Source organism: Haliotis rufescens, unplaced genomic scaffold (assembly GCF_023055435.1).
Source record: "Haliotis rufescens isolate VD_foot unplaced genomic scaffold, xgHalRufe1.0.p SCAF_6, whole genome shotgun sequence".
Lineage (NCBI taxonomy): Eukaryota > Metazoa > Mollusca > Gastropoda > Lepetellida > Haliotidae > Haliotis > Haliotis rufescens.
Genome location: NW_025964334.1, coordinates 25,910,349 through 25,933,498, shown reverse-complemented (window position 1 = coordinate 25,933,498; position 23,150 = coordinate 25,910,349). Strand labels below are relative to the sequence as shown.

Here is a 23,150-nt window from a genome sequence, read left to right as displayed (position 1 = left end):
ACAACTTTTATCCCATAGACGGTTTTATGTAGTATGTGTGAGTGAGTTTGCTATACAGTATTCCTGTTATATCACAGTGTGTCAGCTTGTGAGATGAAGACTGAAGAGATGCTGGTCATAGACATTTACAATCATGGTGAACCAACGAGATGGCTCATATTTATGGCTCAAGGCTAACTGGGATTCGAACACACGACCAAAGGTCTCACTGGCTGAATGTGATCTTACTCTGGTGGCGGGAGTCCTTGTCAGTGAGTCCAGAACATTAAAAAAAATAACACATATAATACACTTTAAACTTTATTCATAAAAATAACAAAATCTTTTAACAATCTTATGTCTTCTCGTTCCTCTTCAAAAACTTAATTTTAGCATTACCGGTACACAAATCAGATGTATAATCATATCAAAATGAAAGTTGTAACATTGCTTACATACTCATTCCCAAGATTAAGTACATCAACCATGCATGATATTTGGGATTTGCTATTTAATCACTGTTATTTCTTGACAATGAAATATTCCTTTCTCATATCTAACAGTAGTGATTGATAATATCCATATTTTAGAATAATAAATACAACTTAGTAAATATTTTTGGTGTTAATGAACAATTTTTGCAGTTCTATATGTCTCCTACATATAAACATTACACAATAATAACCTTTAATATTTACATATATACAATATACACACTGACACAATATTTCAAGTATTGTTCCCCGGTATTAATTGAAACATTATAGCACTTTGAAAGATAAAATATTGTTGGAATTATATGTGAAGAACAGATTCTGGGAACATGTATTCATCTTAATCAGTAATCACCAGATGAAGCTTCTATGAGTCATCTATGTGGGTGGGAACCAGAGAATAAGGGGAGGTTCACCACAAGCCATGACAGTTATTCATGGTAAAAATAATATTTTATTGGATTTTCATCATAACAAAATACTTTGAAGGAGTTAAATGATTGATGAAACAACTAGTGTCTATGCAGCAAAATTGTCCCTGAACCAAAGGCAATTTATTAAGGACAAGTTAAGAATATCTATAGTTAACATTGATGCAAAGCTAAGCTAGAATCAAAGTATGTAATTCAGGGATGAGAATGTTTGTGTTGTAAAGACACTTAAAGTTTGGGCTCTAGGGAACTATATGATTCATGTGTATATTGTAACGTATCAGATTAGATTTTAAAACACTAAGTCTTGTTTGTATGTAAAATATTTAAACAAGAAAATAGCTGAAATAGAAGATAAAACTTTGAATCCCAGTTTGATAAAAATGCTAATAGTATTTATTAGGATGAAATATGGGGATCATGCATTCAGAGACATACTGGGGTTTTGTTACTATGGTTATACCTTAGTCATTGATGCAGATGTTGATGCTGAGCAAACTGTCTTGACCAGTTCCAGGATGATGATATACAGTATAACTCCCTCCAAATCTAGTGACACTGTCCCACAGCTATACTGTGATGATATACAGTATATAGCCTCCCTCCACTAGTGTCATTGTGCCACAGCTCTACCGTGATGATATTCACTATATAACCTCCCTCCACTAGTGTCATTGTGCCACAGCTTTATTTTGATGATATACGGTATACCTCCCTCCAAATCTCTTGACACTGTGCCACAGCCTTCACCGTGATGATATACAGTATCCCTAGACTGTCTTGTTGTGACGCCACAGGATTACTAAGAGGCTGATACCAGAAATAATGGCAATTATCTGAAAATAAAGATATACAGTCATGAAAATGAACAATGTTGTAAATTGTATATGGAACCAGTCGCGCAATATCACAGCTATAGAAGGGCAGAACAATAGCATGTGAATACTTGAATCTGTCCCCGACAAACTGGATGTTGTCTGATGTCAGCAATATCACTACTATAAGACTAAAACATGTTTGCTTGCTTGTTTGTTTATTTGTTGTTTAACGACACACTCAGCAATATTCCAGCTATATGACAGCGGTCTGTAAATAATCCAGTCTGGACAAGACAATCCAGTGATTGACATCATGAGCATCAATCTACACAATTGGGATACAATGACATGCATCAACCAAGACAGCGAGCCTGACCACCTGATCCAGTTAGTCGCCTCAAACGACAACCATAGTTGCCTTTTACTGCAAGCATGGGTTGCTGAAGACCTATTCTACCCCAGATCTACGCGGGTCGACTATAACATAAGTCTCATTGCATGTAATTGTAGCTCACTGTGTACCCCGATGGTTGATAATATGAATAACTGGTGTATCTGGTCTAGACTTGAGTATTTACAGCCCACTGGACGTTGCTGAGTGTGGCTTTAAACAAACAAAACAAATTACCCAATTAGACAAACTGTTGGTTGCTGACATGAGGGGTGTTGTGTACCATGGTCAGCAATGTCACAGCTACAGGTAGACAATGTGTGAGTGAGTGAGTGAGATGAGCTTAGTGCTGCTTTGAACAGTACCTCTCTCATATCATATCAGTTTGAAATGAAGGCCTGAGGTGGTGCTAGTTTGGTGAAACCCACGAGCATGGGTCTGGTGCTCGCTGCTGTTGACAAACCTAGAAACGGAATCTGGGTGAGTGTGGGATTCAACCCCCTGATCACTGACTTCTGGCATGACTAAGGGACACAACTCTGCACAGTGAATTACAGTGCTTTAGAGGACTAGGCTACCTGCACCCCTCAGCCTGTCAATAACCACATCTGGTCGAGGCAAACTTGCGCTTACTGACATGAGTGGTGACCTTGCCGTCAATGCGATTAATGTCAACCATTATAACTGAGACTCCGCTTAGCATTACAAGGAGGCACGGATGGCCCAGTCATCTAAGGTGCTGCAATTCGCTGTGCAGAGTTACGTCCCTTGGACAGGCCAGAAACCTATGATCGTGGGTTCGAATCCCAGTTCGCCCCGATTATGTTTCTAGGTTTGTCAGCACCATACCCATGCTCACGAGTTTCACCAAAGTGGTAAACATCTTGAGACCTGCATCATTTCAGGCTTTCCTCCCACAGTACGCTGACACGCCGTGATATAACTGGAAGGAATACTGTTCAAAGCGATGTTATACCACTCTCCAGAAGAACAAGATGTAGCATTACAAACAGGAAAGTAATTATTCAAAATAAATGTACACCCATCAAATCAGGAGGTTTTGAACTGCAGACACACCTGACAAACTCCAAGGCCAATTCCTGCTGCTCCCAGATAGTAGAAGTTGTCCTTTATCTCTGACTTTACCTTGGTGAAGCAGGCCTGGAGATACACAGGACACATTGGAAACACACTTACACACAGACAGACAATGCTACAGTATTTGAATTATGCAAAGGGTAAGGAAACAGGGTCATTACCCTTATGTCCAAAATTAAGGGGGAATAACTCTAAAAGGGCATCTCCATTGCCATAACAGGTCAAGTGAGACGAGTTTTCTGGCATTGGAAACAACATCATTATTAACACTGAGTGAACAAACAACTGATTCTCAGTCAGTGGTGTGGGACCAAAAGGTCATTATTTCAAGATGAAATTCTTCCCCTCTGGTGTGTTTTGCTGACTGACAGCCTGACCACTAACTGGTTCCATCGTTGGTTTGCAGTCTTTAGTCAACAGGCAGCAGCCAATAGATGTGCTTAAAATCTGTACCATATGCAGTTATAGGTGAGTATGTGTAGCATTCTTAATTATGAATATAAATGTCTATGTCGCAAAAGTTTGTTTTGGGGGCAAATAAAAATCCAAATCTATATAATTATGTTACCTATGAATTATGGTGAGTGCAGTTTTATCTTGTTAGGTAGTCTTTAGGTAATCTGTTATTTGTTTTCATTCGATACCGAGGACAAGTGAATGCTATGTCTATCAAGTCCTCCAATCAAGTCTTTGATAGGCATTTAGAAGTTGGGAGAACTTGATTACAAGACACTTTTTATGAATAGCAACATCTTAAATTCTTTGTCACAACGTTTTTTTAGCTACTTCTTGCTCCTTCATTGTTCACGTGATGAAAGAGCAAGAAGAAGCTCTGAAACGCAGTGACAAAGAAGTTGCTATCCATAAAATGTGTCATGCATGCCGACAGTCTAGTCAAACATTTGGCCCCTGGTGGGCCTGTTGCTTACATCTCTGTGAGCTATTTTGACGCCCTGTAATCCACAGCGAGGGAATCTGCAGCAGGAGTCAGGGATGGAGACCTTATCCCCGATCAGCCAGTCACTGGCATTGTTCACTCCACAACACTTCAACTGTAACATCAACCAGGTCACTCAAACTCACATTAGCAAGGGAGGTAATTCATGATCAAGTTTTCATTCCGACTGTTTAAAAAAACAATCTACATTTCAAATAATAAAAATAAAAAACAGATGCATATTTATGAATTATTAGGGATACGAAACCAGCGGAAAATTACCTCCCTTAACTTAACCATTTTCTTGATGGGATGATCACTTACTGAGATAAATATAAAACTAAAAAAAAGTGGCATTTCAGAAGCTGTAGTAACAATGGAGACAGAGATGCCTTAAGGATTCCGACTTCTGTAATCTGTCAATGCAACACTTCGCTGTAGGCACTAGCAACTGTACCAAAACATTGCATTGAAAGAATAGAAGTTGAAATCCATATGCCATATCGTCTTCTAGATAATTTCAGAAGATACTTGGCAAATCAAAAGTCGGAAGCACTTTTGCTTGTTTTGTAAACTATAGCTTTTATTGTTTCAGCACTGATAATATTTCCATACTACGACGTCATGACAGCAAACACCAGCATATTCAGCAAACACACACTAAACTGATGATAAGGTTTAAAGTCAAATGTCCACAACTGAAACAAATTAAGGCTTTTGTTAATTCAACTAGAATATCCTGTAAATCGATTCCTTCAATGTATGATCAAAGTAACTTTCTGCGACATACTTTCATCATCAAAAGGTATTTTTCACACAGTAATTCCAAACCAACCTTATTCTGAATGACGTCCCACGAGGGATGGGAAAGATCATTCTTCATTCCTTCAAGAAGTTCCTCCTTTAACGTTCCTTCAATCTTAAAAAAAATAGGAAAAACAAATATAGATAGGAACAATAGGAAAGAATATCATGCACTGTAACCAATGATGTAAACTAACATTTAGTCCCAGAAATTAAGTTGTCATATTGAAAATACATATCTACGAAATATACAATAAAATCCAAATGGAGCCAGAACAATGCTTAATTTGCTGAGGCAATCTAGACTTGCCAAATCATTCTAGACTTGAGTTGGACTCCTTTTTTAATATATTCTCTAAGGTCTGGGAAACAGACTAGCAGTTATATGGTGCTCCATCATGCACAAAATGATCAGAAAATGAAAATCTCTATTAAAAATATGTCGCTCGCACCATTATTAATTCCAGTCAAATCTCACTGAGTAGATACTGGATAACATGGGGAAATTGTTTTTATAAGTAGATAGTTTTGTTCGGCCAGTTTGCTGGTGCTATGACCCATCTGAAAGCACAATGTCTAACATTTGTAGAAAGCTCACCCTCGTCACGATATGGCTGAAATACTGCTGATGTGACGTAAAGCATAAACTCACTCACTCACTCACTCACAGAAAGCTCACCTCATTCCTGTGCAGAAAAGCTATGATGCCCACTGCCAGCTCCATCATGAAGACAAACAGGACACACACCACGAACTGGAACATACATGACTCAGTACATCAAGTGCAATAAGGCTTCAGCATGTACTGACCACCAAACAGTGTATTCAGTCATACGCCAGTGGCCAAACATACATTAACAATTTAACTGAATGAGTGAATGTTAGTAGCTGTTGTCACAGAGATTTATCTACACCTACTCTGAGGCCAACATTCAGCGCCAAGTCTGCATCAAAATTCTGTAAAAATTCCCACAATTTGATAAAAAAAAAATCCCAGGTTATGTTATTCTAGTTAGAACTAATGTCATGTCTTTGAATGCAATGGTAAAATAATTCTGAATTTCAGAAAATTAGAACAATATAAATCCCAATTTTGAACAAAATAAGGATTATTTTTCGATTTGCCTATCAAGGGCCCTAAATTTAGAAACCTAGATAAAACCATGAGTCATCAATATTTCAAAGATTTTAAATCATAAATAGATCCTTGACCATACATATACCAGAGACCATATAATATTATTATATATGGTCTCTGCATATACAAACCAAAGGTTCATAAAATGACCAACAAACTATGCCTCCTGCTGAGAACACACACAGTCAGCCCATCTCAAGTTTAGTTGGCTGTTATGGCAATCATAGGGAGGTACCTCGGACTTAGAATGCTCAGTTTAATCAAGAACATGTTCTGCTTGAATCCATCTCCTGAGGCAAGGGAGTTAACTGACTATAAAATAGTCAGTTAACTCCGTTGCCTTGGGAAGATTTTTGAATCACTATTGGAGTAAGTCCACAGACTACAAAAGGGAGAATAATTGTGGCCATAAACGTAACTTCATGTTTTCACCAAGTATGTATTTCTGTCAAGAGTCACTATAGTAATGATAACCAAAGTGAGGATCCATCATTTTTAAAAGGGAGGGGTCCAAAATATCAAAATCCTCTCTCAGTCAATTTAACTGCCTACAACATACTAAAAGGGGGGTGGACGGTCTGGACACTCCAGACCCCCGGACCCCCCTCTGGCTCCGCCTATGATAACAATGATGACCAGCGATAGTTACTAACATTTGTAGTCCACTATGGCAAAACCTGTTAAAAATGGCAAGTTTATACTGGTCCTTATGATTCCTAATTACCATTGGGCAGCTTGGCAAGGACTATAGGACTAGTGCCAATTGATATCCCTGGATGACACATATTAACTATAATCAGCGACCTTGAAATAAGGGATGCATCAAACAAAGCTGTGATCATATGCATCGTAACAACAGCTTTGTCCAGTGTTGTCCAGATTAAATTTTTACAAAATTAAAATTTCAGGAGCTGGATAAAATATATAAAAAAGTTAATATTAATCATCCCATGGGGTCATGTGGCTAATGACTCCCCATACTAGTACCTAATCATTATTCTGATCTTATGTCTGATGTCCAATCCACATGTGACAATGTCCCACTCACCATGATAAGACAGCATTTCTGCTGCATGAGTGCACCAATACAGCCGATGATTGAGACGATGACGACAATGGTGCCGGCTGCTATCATCACAAGGGGGACGCTGACGTACTTGCTGTCAACAAGGACGCCCAGGAAGTCGGCCTGGTTGAGTTGGACCCACACTCCTATACCCACCATGGCGAAACCCATCAACTAAAAACAAAGGTGGAGATTCATCAGAGGAATATTCAAATTAAAATATCTTATATACTGGAATGTCCAAAAATAATTTACCATCAGTCATGTACACAGATTTTGAAATATTCATATGCTTTATTAAAATTTGCTATTTTCACAATTTATAAATCCTACACCTAAGAAAAGTGATAAACAGTTATACTGAGGATACTATTTCAATCAAAAACATCCTAAATCCATAAATATATTTTTAGCCCAAAGACTGTTTCTCCCACTAGGGTCAGTTGATAAATTGGGTAAGACAGAAGGCTAAAATATAGCAAGTATGGTAAGCCTTCAATCAGTCATTAAAAAATAGTTGAGGTGTTCTGTTTACTTAAGAGATACAAAAAATATTTTGACCACTGGTCCTTCTACCCTCCCCTCCCCTCCCCCCCCCCCAAAAAAGAAATGTGAATAGGAAAGTCAGTAATTCTGACCACCTAATCCTATAAGTTACCTCATATGACAAGCATGGGTTACTGAAGATCAATTCTATGGTATAATTTATATTTAAAACCTGTTTGTTTTTCACATGATCCAGTCAAACGAAACTTCAACTCACCAGGAATAAAATGTCCACCAACATAAAGAAGAACTTGGTGAGTTTCAGCGAGCAGCACATGGTGACAGGTTAGAAGATCTGCAACAAAGAATTAGTGTGTTTAAAGGGCAAGTTCACACGGAAATGAACCAATTTTTCTTGTACTTTTTCCACATTAAAAGTGTTAACAAAGAAGTGTCATAGACAAAAATATAAAAACATCATATTTAATTAACATATTTTTTGCATTAAAACGATTTATATTTTTCACATTTACCAAGTGTTCTATTTCCATAACAAAAACACCATGGCTTATGCCCCTTGCAATATGACGTCATTGGTGCCAATTGATAAACATTATGACATCATCATGCTTTGTTAGAGCCGCTTCACGTGGAGTAGGTACAGGTGTGTGATTCTAGGGTCTCAGATGCCAGCCAGAATTGTGTTATGCTGAGTCACCACTGCGCCGGAGTGTGTCGTAGACCATGTTGTTTTACCGCAAACTGGTCCTTGATATCTTTTGCGTTGAGAATAGACAGGGACCAAGTTGAATTGGCACCAATTACGTCATAATCTAAGGGGGATAACTCAGGCCTGTTTAGCTCGAAAAACGAAGGCCTCATAACGGCATATCATTTTAACACTATTGTGAGCTTCCTACTTTCACTGTGAAAAAAATGAGTGTATATTTTCAAACACAGATACTAACTAATTCTAAAATTGCGTTTTGTTTAGAAAAAGAAAGAAAGTGATTTTTGCGTGTACACTTCCCCTTTAACCTGGCTATTCTGAATGGATGTTGATCACACAAAGACTTTGATCAGCTTAGTCTAGAGAACATTAAACACTATAAGTTGTAGCAGGACCACTCGGGGTACATGGGATGCATAATACCCCATATACCAAAAGTATTCCTGCTAAAACTAACTTATCTTGTAAAAGAATTCAAACAAATTCAAAATTGATGGAAACAGCTGTTCCATTGGTCTGAGGTATGTCATGTGTCATGCGTGCAGCTTTATGCTTTGAAGTGGGGTATAAAGGATTTATTCTGCCTCTCAAAAATCCATGTGCAACCTGCTTGTGGTGGGGTATAAGAGATTTATTCCGCCGCTGAGAAATGTATTCCCGTCCAAGGTTGGTTACACAGTATTTTATCAAGATCACGTGAACCAATCAGATCTCATCATTCTGACACGGAGGTATTATGAATTGATATATCGTGTTTATCTAGGATTTCAAACTAAGTGCCCTTGACAGCTAAATGGGGAAAATATTCATTATTTGTTCAGTTTTTGGATTTAATTTAAGTTCTTACTTTCCTAAATTCAGAAAAGTTTAACACTGTATATTTAACACTGCATACAACTGAGTGCATTTCAATGATCTAAAATTAAGCATTGAATCCTCTTTCTCTTTATGTATAATATTGGTCTTGTTCTTAGTGAAATACCTCTCCAAAGCCATAAATTAGCAGGGATTTATCGAGATCTGCCCAGAGACAAATCTGCAGCAAACGTCATTGAAATTTCCCAAAATGGAATTTAAAGTTTCCCAATTTAGGTAAATAGATATAACAAATAGCTAATATCATACCTTTTAGAAATAACCTGATAACAGGACAAATAAATAGGTTGTAATGCTCAGTTATATGTTATTGCATTGAATGCAATCTCAAAATACAACGTTAAAAACAGGCCTACCTCAATTTGTCTTCCAGGGGCACTTAGTTTAGAATCCTTTCAAGTCCCTTATAACTATATGGACAGTAAGTGAGTATTGTTTCACACCACTTTTAGCAATATTCCAGCAATGGGCTTCACACATTGTACCCATGTAGGTTATCAAACCCGGGTCTTTGGCATGACGAGCAAAGGCTTTAACCACTTGGTTACCCCACTGCCCCATATATGGACACTTGGTTGATGCATGTCATCGATCCCAATTGCATGGATCGATGCTCATGATATCAATCACTGGATTGTCTGGTCCAGACTCGATTATCTACAGACCGCGGTCTTGCTGAGTGAGGCGTTAAACAACAAACCAACAACAACAACCTATATGGACAGGAAATGGGAAAGGTTTTAATTCCAATTTGGATATTTTTTACTGACATTTGCTGCAGAGCAGGAGCTGAGTATTGGTCTCAGGGCAGGCCTCGAAAAATCCTTTAAAGTTAACAAGAATGTCTACAGTCCATCATAGACAGCTATCGACAAAAACAACTGCATTCCAGAAACAAATCAGTATCCCTACTGGTACTGGGTTATTAGTCAGCTGAATGCCAGATGTGATTATAGGAAAATTAAAGTACTACATATGTGTCTTACCTTACACATGAAGGTCAGAATTCTAATTGGCTAAGACTCATCCTATCATTTTCAATGTACCACGGTACATTTCATATATTCCCCCCTCTATTTGCTGAACTGTTGGTATTACATTTGCAACATACCAACCACAATTTTGTATCTCGAATTATTAATGTAAGACGTCATTCTCCAGATATTTATATTTATATATCCAAATGAAATAGGTCTAGGGGAGATAACTCTAAGTTTCTTTTCTGTCATTGGCTTAGTTGATAAATGCCTAACTGTGGTATTCTTACCAATGAAGACCAAAGCATGCGTGCATGTATATAAGACATACTGTACCTGGAATATCATAAGGTGTGCGGTAAGATAAAATGGTTATTCCCCTCAAGACCAGAGGGCAACTTATATTGTATTGTCAAAGGACCTTTATAACAGTAAGGTCCCAGCTTTTTCTACAGGTTAATGTTGATCTTGATGATTAACTCCGCACTCAGCAATATTCCAGATATATGAAGGTGGTCTGTGTATAATCGAGTGTGGACCAGACAATCCAGTTATTGATATCATGAGCATAGATCCACGCAATTGGGATACAATGACATGCATCAACCAAGTCAGCAAGCCTGACCACCTAATCCCATTAGTCGCCTCGTACGACAAGCATAGTCGCCTTTTACGGCAAACATGGGTTGCTGAAGACCTATTCTACCCCGTATCTTCACGGGTCTATTTCTACAGGTAGGGCCAGTAGGTAGGTGGATCACAATAATAAGTTGGAATTCAAACCCATGATCAGCTAATCCCACACCATCAGTACAGAGAATACATGATGAATAAGTTCCTTGCGTCATCTTCACATCACTCCCCAACACTTGTCCACTACGGATCGATGTATTAGTTCATGGCATTACACTGCAGCTTTACTGCATATAGACATGCACAACTCTACTCCTTTTTCTTATATACTGTAATCTTCCTGTTGATGTCAAAATCTCTCCAACACCTATTGAGCTATTTTTTTAATCAATTTTTCTACGAACTGAATATATTAGAATAAGTTCTATTGCCATCAATAATTAATTCTTTGATTTTATTCAAATGTTAATTTTAATACTTTGGGATGCAAAACCTGTTAATTACAAGTTGTACAAGGGCACACAATCTATTTTCAAACATGTAGGATTTGAAATAACAATACCTTCACTGAAAACCTGCATTTCATTTTTTACTTGCAAACGTCAGAGCTGATTTACTAGTATTTTCAATGGATGTTAATTAATATTCACGATCTGAGAACCACTGCCCACTAATGACTAGGTATAGTGCCAAATCCTATTGACGACGTAATCGACAAATCCAATCTAGGTGATTGTTAGACTGTAATCGAGACTACAGTCACATTTACCATTCACCCTGAGACTTTAACAGAACAATACACACTGTTAAGTGATGGCTATGGATATTAGGTCATTATTTCAGGAAGTTAGAAAGATTAGTACCAATATGCTGGCTACCATATGATGTTGAACACTGAATTGCTTTTAACATTCTTTGCAGGGAGTTTGCTTCTATTTTAGTAAATTTTGGTCTTGATGTCTCTTTACATTCACACAAAGATATAAATGAGGCATGACTTTTAAGAAGGTTCATGTGGATCTGATTGTTTCAAAAGAAATGAACCATAGCTCACCTGTTTACAATCATTAACTGCATAATTGTGAAGTCTCTGATCATGAATTATATTACCTGATGATTCCATACTCTGTGTTCCAAAACGTTCAACAGTAAAAATTCCTCTCAGTACAGCAGTGAACTGTGCAGACTAGGGCTGGGATGGGTAACTCGGGTACTCGGGTCGGATGGGTACTGAGTAGGACCCGGGTACCCACAGAACTACCCGGACCTGTGGTTAGTCAAGTGATTATATTTTTAATGGCAAAAATTATCTAGAACTCTGTGGTTACACTATAAGTAACAAATGTTCACATTTCTTTCTGAATATGCACACATTCCTCCTGACATTATATGTTTACATAAAGATAAAACTTCAAACAACTTCAATGTATGCATGACCAGATAATTTTATACCTGTATCTAAATACATTTTGACAGGAGTACGGTCAAACGTTTCCCAATCAGACATTTTGTACATCTCTCTTGATACCTACAGCGGGTACCCAAGTAGGGTCGGGTAATAGGGGGGTGGGTACCCGATAGTAGATTGGGACTCGTCCCAGCCCTGGTGCAAACCATGTAAAATGCAACAGAATGTTTTTCAGAAAAAATACATTAATCATTATTCTACATGGACATTTACTTGTCTCCATTTTAACTTGTTTGGTTTTCCTGTGAAACCTAATTTAGATGATTGACAAAGTGAGGTACTGTTAACTGTTCCACCACAGGAATCACCATGGTCTTGGGGAAACTCATTATAATGTGTGGCTTTTCTTTCCAACATTCTCAAAGCAACAATAGTTTCGGTCATTATCTATTATGTCATGGAGAGTAGTTGACACCATGTGACCTTAATGCCATGAAAATGTCAAGCATGGAAATTACTATTTTCAAAATTAATAATGGAATTTAAGATTTCCAGCTTCATGGCCATTGCTTGAACAACACAAATGAATGGAAACACCAGCACACATCCCCGAGTTGAAATACCACATCAGATCATGTGATACAGTGATTAATGGGGCTTCACTGAACGTAACTTTTGTTTTTAGTTTACTGTACCATGTATCTGGATCATAAAATATAACCTCTGTCTTGTGTGTATCACCTGGTTTTACAATATTACCTATCTTTTGAGTCAGGGACTGGTCATTTATTATAGCGAGGGGGAAGGTCGTGAGAAAAGGGGAATGCCATGACAAGAAGTAACTTGAAATGAGAGAGGTAAGCACAACTGGAGACAGCCCTGAGACCAACTAATTGGATTATACAGTATATCCTGTTGTGAGTCAACCAATTGGATTATAGAATATACAACTTCTGTTTTAATATGTCCCATGAAAAATATATCTCCTTGATCAGTGTATCTCATCCCTCAATTTAAGCCCTTTTTGTGACAGTTCCCATAACCATGTCTGTCTTCCATTACCAAGTAGTGTTGCCATGGAAACCACACACATGGAATTAATATTTGAACAGCAAAATGACAGTCCTTATTTCATATTTGTTTGAGTGAGATTCTGGTTCTTGCACTTTTGTGATAAATAGGGGCTGTGGGGTAGCTGAGTGGTTAAAGCAATCGCACGTCCCACCGACAGCCTGAGTTCAATTCCCCACATGAGTACTATATGTGAAGCCCATTTCTGGTGCCCCCCCACTGTAATATTGATGGAATATGGTTAAAAGTGGTGTAGAATCATACTAATTCCCTTCCTATAATAATAAGTCCTTTGGAAATAGTCAAAAAGTAGTTTTCCTAGTTGACATATTACTGAAATCACAAAATCGGATATTCTCTACATGGTGTAAGCTGCCAGTTGACACTGCGGTAGAACCTATTGGTTCGTGAATAGTTTGACAGGCATTTCTTGGAAGTTGACAGATGGCAAAAGTAGACTCAGATTAAGGATAACAACATATATACTAATATACTATTATAGTGATGGATACTTATACTGTTGTCAAGCAGTTAAAGAAGTTGTTATCCATTAATTGTGTCTACTTTGTCAAAGGTTTCATTTTTCACCCTCTCATTTCATTTACTCGAATACTATCAGCATAACTCTGGCTTCCTAAAATACAACCCTGGTAAGCCATGTAATTAGGATAGGCAATAAAACACACAGAAACCAAAACACTCCAACTTGCATGTGATTGAATGTTAAAATACATTCATATATGATACATATATGAACATACATCAATTAGGCTATATGTTAATCAATATAACATATTAAAACATTTTATAAAATATTAACAGCTTCACATTCATATTAACGCTGCCATCAGTTTACAGACATCATTAAACATATTAAAAACAACCACCCAATTCTTTAACATATCCGATCTGACGGTATTTTCATTTCGATGTTGGCTAACATTTCAAGACTATCCCGGACACAACGCTATATGTTGTCCGTTTGAACATTGAAGATTACCTGTAATACACATATTATTCTCACCTGTGCCCTGTGTGAAGTTAAAAATCGTGTCTTCGACCGCCAGTTGTGGAATGAGCAATATAAGGTGTGGGTTTCGCGTTGTAGTCTTGCCTCAAACACCCTGCAAATCCATTGAAAGAGCTAAAAATATCAGCATTCTCGGTCAGGCAGAACCCGTCCTGCGGGTTCACGGTGAGTGTCGTCTGCTAACTAGACTTGCCGGGGCCTCAAGTGATTATTATCCACCCTCAATGCGGGCAATGCTGATCGAGTGTGTTATTGAACAGAACCGTGAACGTTTCTGATTGCTTTGATACCACAAACGCTATGTAGCCGGGCGTGGTGTGATGTGTCCAGCCACTGGGCTGCTAGTCAAAACATGAGGCAGTTCTTGAAGATGATGATGATATTTATTCCTTTGTAGTAGATGGTGGGAGGGAAGCTGTAAACAAGAGTCCTCCCTCCATAAAGAGTTCATGCAGAATATGTTATAATTTAATTTAAGCCAAAAGGAAACAGATTAATTTATAAGGATATGTTGGGTAGCACATGGTTGAAGCACATGGTTGAAGACCATGTGCTCAATTTATGTAACACAAAATGTGTGAGCTGGCAAATATATAGATATGACAAATTAAATAATAATGCAATTAAATATATTTTACTTTAATGAAAAGCTGTGATACCCTTTCTATGAATATAATTGTTTCTAAAGCAGGATGGAAAGAGATAAGAATATTGAAATGTTTCTCACCTGTAAACAAGAGTCCTTTTAAGGGCTTATAGTGTTTTTGTGTGTTTTGGAACTGTCAGGGTGAGGATGGTAATTTGGGGGGTTGGGAAAGAGGCGGTTGTGTTGAGGATGGTTGGTTGGTTGGTTTGTTGATAAACGCCGCACTCAGCAATATTCCAGCTATATGACGGCGGTCTTTAAATAATCGAGTCTGGACCTGACAATCCAGTGATTGATATCATGAGCATCGATCCACGCAATTGAGATCGATGACATGCATCAACCAAGTCAGCGAGCCTGACCACACCCGATCCCGTTAGTCGCCTTTTACGACAAGCATAGTCGCCTTTTACGGCAAGCATGGGTTGCTGAAGACCTATTCTACCCCGGAATCTTCACGGGTGTGTTGTGGATGGAGGGGGTTATCATGGTGTGAGCGGTGGTATAGTTACGCTGGGGGTTGGGACGCTTTAGTATGGTGAGAGCTGTGGTGCTTATGCTGTGGGATGGGGTGGATATGTCGAGAGCTGGGGTAGTCATGGTTGTGAAGTGAAATCAGCAGGACTGGCACAGACGTCGCAGACGCCGAAGTTCGCTGTGCAGAGTTGCGTCCCTTCAGGCGTGCCAGAATCCTATGTTCTTGGGTTCGAATCCTATATTAGCCCTGATTATGATTCATGTTTGTGTGTACCACACCAGTGAAGATTGTTTGCTTATTCGGTCGTCGCAGAGTTGCGTCCCAGGGGCACGCCAGAAAACCTATAACTGTTGGTTCGGATCCCAGTTCTAGGTATATCATCTCACCACCGTGGGTCACCATAGTTGTAAAAGCCTACGTCTTCATCACTTCGGACGCTACCCTCCCACATCAAGTTGACTTACTGCAATACAAAGGAAATCTTTCAAAGTGGACTCAATTCCAACTCGCTCACTCACTTAAATGCCTGGAAGAAACACTGATAGCCATAGCTGGGGACATTCCCTTTTTGAATGATCTTAAACATTTACTAGACATCCATTTCTGAGTCAAACCATTTCTTTTGGAGTACCATGGATATATATGGATATATTATGCAGAAGCTCCAAATCGCACGTTGGTTGAAGTTCCTGATGATAATTATTTGTTTTTTTAGGTTATTTAACGCCACGCTCACCAATATTCCAGGTATGTGACGTTGGACTGTAAATATACGAGTCTGGACCAGACAATCCAGTAATTGACATCAGGGTTTTACATGACGCAGAAACGTGCGTCCAGGACGCACAAATGCATGTGTAGAATGATTGGTTTGGTTTGTTTGTTGTTTAAAGCCGCACTCGGCAATATTCCAGCTATGACAGCGGTCTGTAAATAATCGAGTCTGGACCAGACAATCCAGTTACTGACATCATGCGCATCGATCCACGTAATTGGGATCCATGACGTGCATCAACCAAGTCAGCGAGCCAGACCACCCGATCCCGTTAGTCGCCTCTTACGATAAGCATAGTCGCCTGTTACAGCAAGCATGGGCTGCTGAAGACCCCGGATCTTCACGGGTCATGTAAAATGAATCCCGAGGGACTTTACAGTACCACACTACGCCATTTCATTACTTTACAAGACCGTTATGTTTCCTGTAAGAGCCTTTGAAATAAGAAATTGTTGGCCCCTTGGGCCCCCAGTTTTGTTGGTCAATGTGAAACTCTCTGGCATCATGAGTATCGATCTACGCAATTGGGATATGACGACGTGCATCAACGGGTTTTTTTTCTTCGTTTTTTTCTGAGACTGCGAGCCAGACCAGCTGGTCCCGTTAGTCGCCACTTACGACAAGCATGGGTTGCTTAAGACAATTCTAACCCGGATCTTCACGGGGGAGTTGATCGTTTAGATATAACAGTATAATCATGTAGTTTAAACATTTTGAATTAAGAAGTGTTTGTTTATTAATGATTCATTTCAGTAGAAATAATTGCCCAATCTCCATTTCTGATTTACAAAAAATATCCAAATAATATAATTATTCCGAAAGTTAATTAATTTCAAGGCAAACTCTCAACGAGGCATATTCCACATGGATTAAAGAAATGAAAAATCACACATGCGCACATCCAGGACAATAATGTATTCATTTTATATCCCAATTTCTACCTGTTACAGGGGCGGCCGGGTAGCCTAATTGTAAAAGCGTTAGCACATCACGCCGAAGACCAGGGTTCGATTCCCGACATGGGAACAATGTGTGAAGCCAATTTCTTGTGTCCCCTGCCGTGATATTGCTGGAATATTGCTAAAAGCGGTGTAAAACAATACTTACTCACTCTACCTGTTACAACCAAGGTGCGATGACATGGGATTTAACGTCGCGTTCAAGATTATATAGCGACGACGTGCACGCACTTGTGTTTTATGTCTTTGCACTAGAACATGCATGCACACAACTTATAACCATTTGAGAGTGCTGACTCACGGAGATATCATGCCGCAGTTAAACATGGATACCCTACTCAGACACAGTACACTGACCCCTATCCAACCAGTCATTGTGTTATCCCCTTAATGCTGAGCACCAGGCAGGGTAACAACAAGTACCATAGTTTGGTGTGTTGCTGCCAGGGGATCGAACCACCGACCTTCAACTACACTACCAAGGCAGTGTGTTTTGGTGTACACGGTGGGGGACACCAGGACTAAGCGTTAAGGCTCTGTACCCTAGTTGAGAATCGAACCCGGGTCTGGGCGTCACGCTTTAACCACTAGGCTACCCCACCGCCCTTTATGCTGTACATGAGGGGTGTATCGATATATTGCCAAGGTAATTAAACTTCTAGAAGTAATGCTAGGTTAACGTTTTGTATGCAGAAGCTGAAATTTCAACATGGATGTAAAAATGACGTATTACTCTCTGTATTTTTCACTCGTACCACTGTATCATTGCACATAGAAACCTAACACAGACTTTTAATGTTACTTAGCCACATGTAGCCTATTACGGTATACAGTGATGCTAATTACATAAACAGGCAAAGGAAACTTGTAAATGTAAGTAACAAATATATTTCAATTGTTTTATGTAACAAATTCACAGATATTCACTCCCAAGCTCATTAATTGTCAGAAATATACTGCAGTCCATATATGGCAACTTGGCTCGTGTGAGGCACTAGCCACGAACACGTGTTCACGTTATCATGACACGCTGCTCGTGCGGCACGCGCACGGTGTCTGGCACCGCACCTGCAAGCTGTCTGTGCAGCGGAATGAAACATGTCGGAATTAAATTTCGCTCACGTGACGAGACATAACCGATAGTGACATTTTAATTTTTTCTTATATGTAAGGAATATTATTATGCACAATTTCAACATATCGATAGAATCAGATTAATATTTTTTAAAGTCGTGAAATGTATCAGTATTGATCTGTTGGATCAAGAAAAGTTCAAGTAAAAGTTTGGCAACTTTCCAATTTAAAATTGTCGAACGAGTACATTAATATTAGGTTCGAACCCAGCCAGAGCAAATACTATTTCCCGTAACGTCTGGTGAATATTCATATACACGGTCAACGTGAAAGATCGACCTGGAGTGAAATTAACACCACTGTCCAAGTTGTGCGTAGGTGGACATAGGTGTTTTGGGTCAGTTCAAAAGAAAAGAGGTTACGTCATAGTGGGGAAATCTGGCGGTGTACATGTATTTCTTTGAGTAGAATATATCGTGAAAACATGCTGGTGTTTAGTTCATATTGCTTTAGTTTTAGTTGTTTTAGTGGATGACGATATTTGTTACTTTTGCCGATGCTGTCGTTGAGATGATTTCACGATAAGATATAGATAGAAAAACCGTCGAGGAATCTTTAATTTAGAGTAACTCGCAAAAAATAACATTTTTAAGTTGTTGCTATAAGAAGCACTACAAACTGAGGAATATTTTTCACATCTTGTCAAAATAAAACTTGAACATTGACATATTTCGACAAATCAAGCTTCGGGTGGGTGCATCCAGCTTGTAGAAAGCGCGTGCTGCACGTGCTGATCGGCTTTTTCCTGATCTCAAGTCTATTGACACCGGCGTGTGCATAGACAAGACATAAAGCACGAGCAGTTTAAATTTTATGTAATATGCTGTCGTATATAGCTCAAGAAATCGCAAGCATCTAATCAGATATCGGCTTGAAGCGAAGCGAACAGTAGGTGCTTGAGGAAAAAAGATTTGAGAAAATGGAAGGTGTTTCCGTTTCTAACTGGAATCTTTCTAATAAACACAGCGAAGAGGAAAGTATAGAAAGTTACCTCAAAGCATGGGATGCTATCAAGACGTTAGAGGTGGGACCTTCTCATGTCAATCTGGCTGCTGAAATTGCCAACATGTTTGTGAAAGGTGGACATTATGCAAACATGGTTCACTTTGTGAACAGCCTAGATGACAACTTCTTGGACAAAATGAAAGAAAATGAGAAGTTTGTCCGAGCATTACTGAGTTTGAGGATGACACAGCGAAAATATAATGAAGTTTTTTCTCTTCTCGAGGTGAGAAAGTTGAACTTAAATACTTTAGAAAGCATTCATATATTAAGCTACAATCATGCATATTTAGACATGCATGTATAGATGGAAGGAAACGGGATTATAAGAAGTTACCACATACTATAAATATCATCTTTCATAGAAAATAGAACAGATCTTAAATCTGTCATGATACTAAAATTATGTTTCCTCTAAATCGTTATTTTGGTGTAATTGTGTAACAGTAACAGTATCCATCAACAATTATGAATTCTAAATAATAAATAAGAATTAGTTTTGCTGTCCTAATTAATGTAAAACGTCCGACCGTGATATATCCCATGCCTCAAAATTTGAAAAAAAATCCTAACCCCTGGCTAGAAATATTCAAAAACCATTAATGTAACAAAATATGATTTGGAACAAGCTATTTAAAGTTACAAATATTTACATTTAGGGTTAGGTTTAAATTATGAAGCAGCGGGTACGGGCGGAAATTGTCCCCCTAATTAGACCAAACGTTAAACTGCCTTCATATCGCTGGAATATTGCTGAATGCGGCGTTAAACAACAAATATACAAACCCTAAGTAATGTTTGTATTGAATAAATAGTTTTATGGGCAAAGGATTCTTGAAAACTGAATATGTTCCAAAACAAGCGAAAAAATTGTACTCCTATCTTGAATACAACTAGATAGTAAAGATAAGACAAATTCACAATTTTAATATAAACATGCTTATGACATTTTGATTGCTATCTGAACGCTTGCAGACAACATCCGCCCGCAAAACGTCTTCATCTCCTAGAAACTAGAACCATTGCCGAAGGTCTGTCATGCATCTGGCATCCGCAGCGTCCCACTGTGAAATTAGCCCAAACTGCATGAAACGTATTTTCGGTAATTTGGCTAAATTTAATTCGGTCGGATGATTGAATGGACAATATGCACTCTGAAAATAATCTGGAATTGTTTATTTGTGTTCAGCATGCAAAACATTGAGTCACATTTAATGTTTCTTGGATTTTTGGGGATGGGGAAATTTTACTGCCATGTAGTTATTACATGTTCCTCGTTTTGATGCAGTGAAAGCACGTGACTGGTCATCGACTGATTTGCGATAAGGTCACATCTGCTGCATTTGGACTTTAACTATCAGAAATATTTATTACTTTCCATCCAGCGTGTGTGCGTTTTTCTATTTACCCTATTTTCCAGTAATTTAACAGTAATTACATATAAGTACAACAATCGCGTCTTGTGTGTTGAAAAACTTGTCCCAAAACACAAGGTTTAATGATTTCAGTAGGGTCGGTGATAGGAATGAAATACGGCTATAGAAACATGCATATGCCAGTGATCTCGTGAAGATTTTGTCAAGTCAAGAAAATAAAACAGTTGTTTATGACTGACCAGTTCAAATACCTCTCCACTTACCATATTAAGCTACTTTTCTTTCAATGAAATTTTAACAAACTGCCGAATCTCAAGTTTTAATTCCACAATTATTTAACAAGTTAAATGAAGAACATGCGAATTCCTATCTCAATGATTGGGTATTCATCTGACCTGGTAGTTTGTTTATCGGTCCACCCCGGCGACGCGGGACGTTGTTTATTCTGTCACGGCAGAGTGGCCGCCTTTGGGCTTGCCTAACCCTGTGATCGTGGGTTGGAATCCTGGTTCGCCCTGATTGTTTCTAGTGTTCATCAGCACCATGCCCGTGCTTGTGGGTTTCACCAAAGTGGTAACCGTCTTTGACTTGCATCGCGTCAGGCTTTCCTCCCACAATAAGCTGACAAGCCGTGATATAACTGGAATACTTTGGCGTTAAGTACGTTAAGCCCAACTCACTCACCCACCCACCCACCCACTCACTCACTCACTGTGATGTCACCCGTGAAGATCCGGGTTAGAATTGGTCTTCAGCAACCCATGCTTTTCGAAAGAAGCGACTAACAGGATCGGGTGGTCAAGCTCGCTGTCTTGGCTGATGCATGTCATTGTATCCCAATTGCGTAGATGGATCCTCATGATGTCAATCACTGCATTGTCTGGTGAAGACTATTATTTACAGACCGCCGTCATATAGCTGGAATATTGCTGAGTGCGGCGTTAAACAACAAACAAACAGTGTGATGCCAACCCCTGATAAGTTCGGTTAATATATTAAGAATATGGCCGGACTATCGTTTTCAGTGGCGTTAAACATTTCACTAGCTAAATCGAAATATCATAAACGTTTATGTGATTTCTCTTTCTTTTTGTTGGATCAATTGTACACAAAAGGGAAAATAATCAAAAACCTAAACGTATGGTAACATGTCTTATTCCACATGTCTCAATCTACCTGATCTTGCTGAAAGAGATGAATACGATATGAATTCAAATATGCTTTGTAACATCTGTTCAGTGAGAGGTGTTGAAAGGGAAGCCTGGTGGTTAAAGCATTCGCTCGTCACGCCAAAAACCTGGGTTTGATTCCCCATATGTGTACAGTGTGTGAAGCCCTTGTCTGGTGTCCCCCGCTGTGATATTGCTGAAATATTGCTAAATGCGGCGTAAAAAGATACTTTTGTTCAGTTTGGGGTAGCCTAGTAATAAAGCGGTTCGATGCCCAAGATGGGTGCACCGTATGAAACCTATACTTGGTGACCCCGCCACGATAATTCTATAATATAGTGCCGTTTAACAACCTAATCCTGGATTATTGGGTGTATGATATTCTATTTTGAGCTCTGCGCATGTGCGAGGAGAGGGTGGACGTGTATTTCTCACTCTTACAATGGGAATCTCTATGTTCTAAAATATCGTGCTAAAATCGGATGATGTGTTAAAGGCAAGTCAAAACAAGCACGGTGTACCTACAAGGGTGGGAGGGGGGGCATCAAGGGGCATCAAGCAACACTATTAGTGAGTGGATGAGGTTCAATCGAACCAAGTGATTGTGAAAATCTTGAAAATGCTGAGGGACATTAAAACTAATACTTCGACAATGAATGACAAGTTTGAAACAACAAGGTCACGAAATGGCGTCCGACTTCAACCAGAAACGCCATGCTCTCGGGAGGAAAACTAACAACTTCGTGGTTCGGTGACGCAATTTGAGGAGGAACTCGAAGATATGAAATGCACTGATCGGAGGAACAGCCTGATATTTCACGTCATTGAAGGAGGTAGGGATAAGTCTTGGGAAGTATCGTTGGGAAAGACCGACATTTCGTGACTGTCAAGTTGAATATGGAAAACAGCAACAATAGGTTGTCATTATACGTACTCGCAGACTAAGTTCAAGAAAGCAAGACACTCCCATCATTGGACCACTTCTACTAACCAAGGAAAAAGAAACATGTTTAAAAAGGACCGTGAAATACTTGGAAAGGATTCTTTAACAACGGTAATCGGAAGGTTTTTCACAACAAGTGCGCGAGGATCGACGAGCATTTTCCCCGTGGTTTGTTCAAGCTGAAGACGAGGGAAGAAGGCCTAAAATGCGGATAAACAGGTTAATTGTGAAAAGATTAATGTATGATAGAACATAAAATGATATTATTAATATCAAAGTTCTTGCGATCAGCAAACAAACC

The 23,150-nt window shown here is 38.9% G+C and overlaps 1 protein-coding gene and 1 long non-coding RNA gene across 2 annotated transcripts; both read right to left on the bottom strand.

Annotated features, from left to right (window-relative positions):
* Window positions 1-287: 287 nt before the first annotated feature.
* LOC124111444 (tetraspanin-9-like) lies at window positions 288-14,518 on the bottom strand. Its single transcript, XM_046471157.2, has 8 exons — window positions 14,362-14,518; window positions 7,920-7,997; window positions 7,139-7,330; window positions 5,632-5,706; window positions 4,984-5,067; window positions 4,141-4,263; window positions 3,191-3,274; window positions 288-1,740 (listed from the first exon to the last, which is right to left on the bottom strand). The coding sequence occupies exons 2-8, from the start codon at window positions 7,977-7,979 to the stop codon at window positions 1,675-1,677; spliced, it is 684 nt and encodes a 227-aa protein (XP_046327113.2). The 5' UTR covers window positions 7,980-7,997; window positions 14,362-14,518; the 3' UTR covers window positions 288-1,674.
* Window positions 14,519-15,448: 930 nt separating this feature from the next.
* Window positions 15,449-22,893, bottom strand: LOC124111419. Its single transcript, XR_006857439.2, has 3 exons — window positions 22,841-22,893; window positions 19,351-19,411; window positions 15,449-15,954 (listed from the first exon to the last, which is right to left on the bottom strand). It is a non-coding gene; the product is annotated as an uncharacterized LOC124111419 (long non-coding RNA).
* Between the last annotated feature and the right edge of the window lie 257 nt (window positions 22,894-23,150).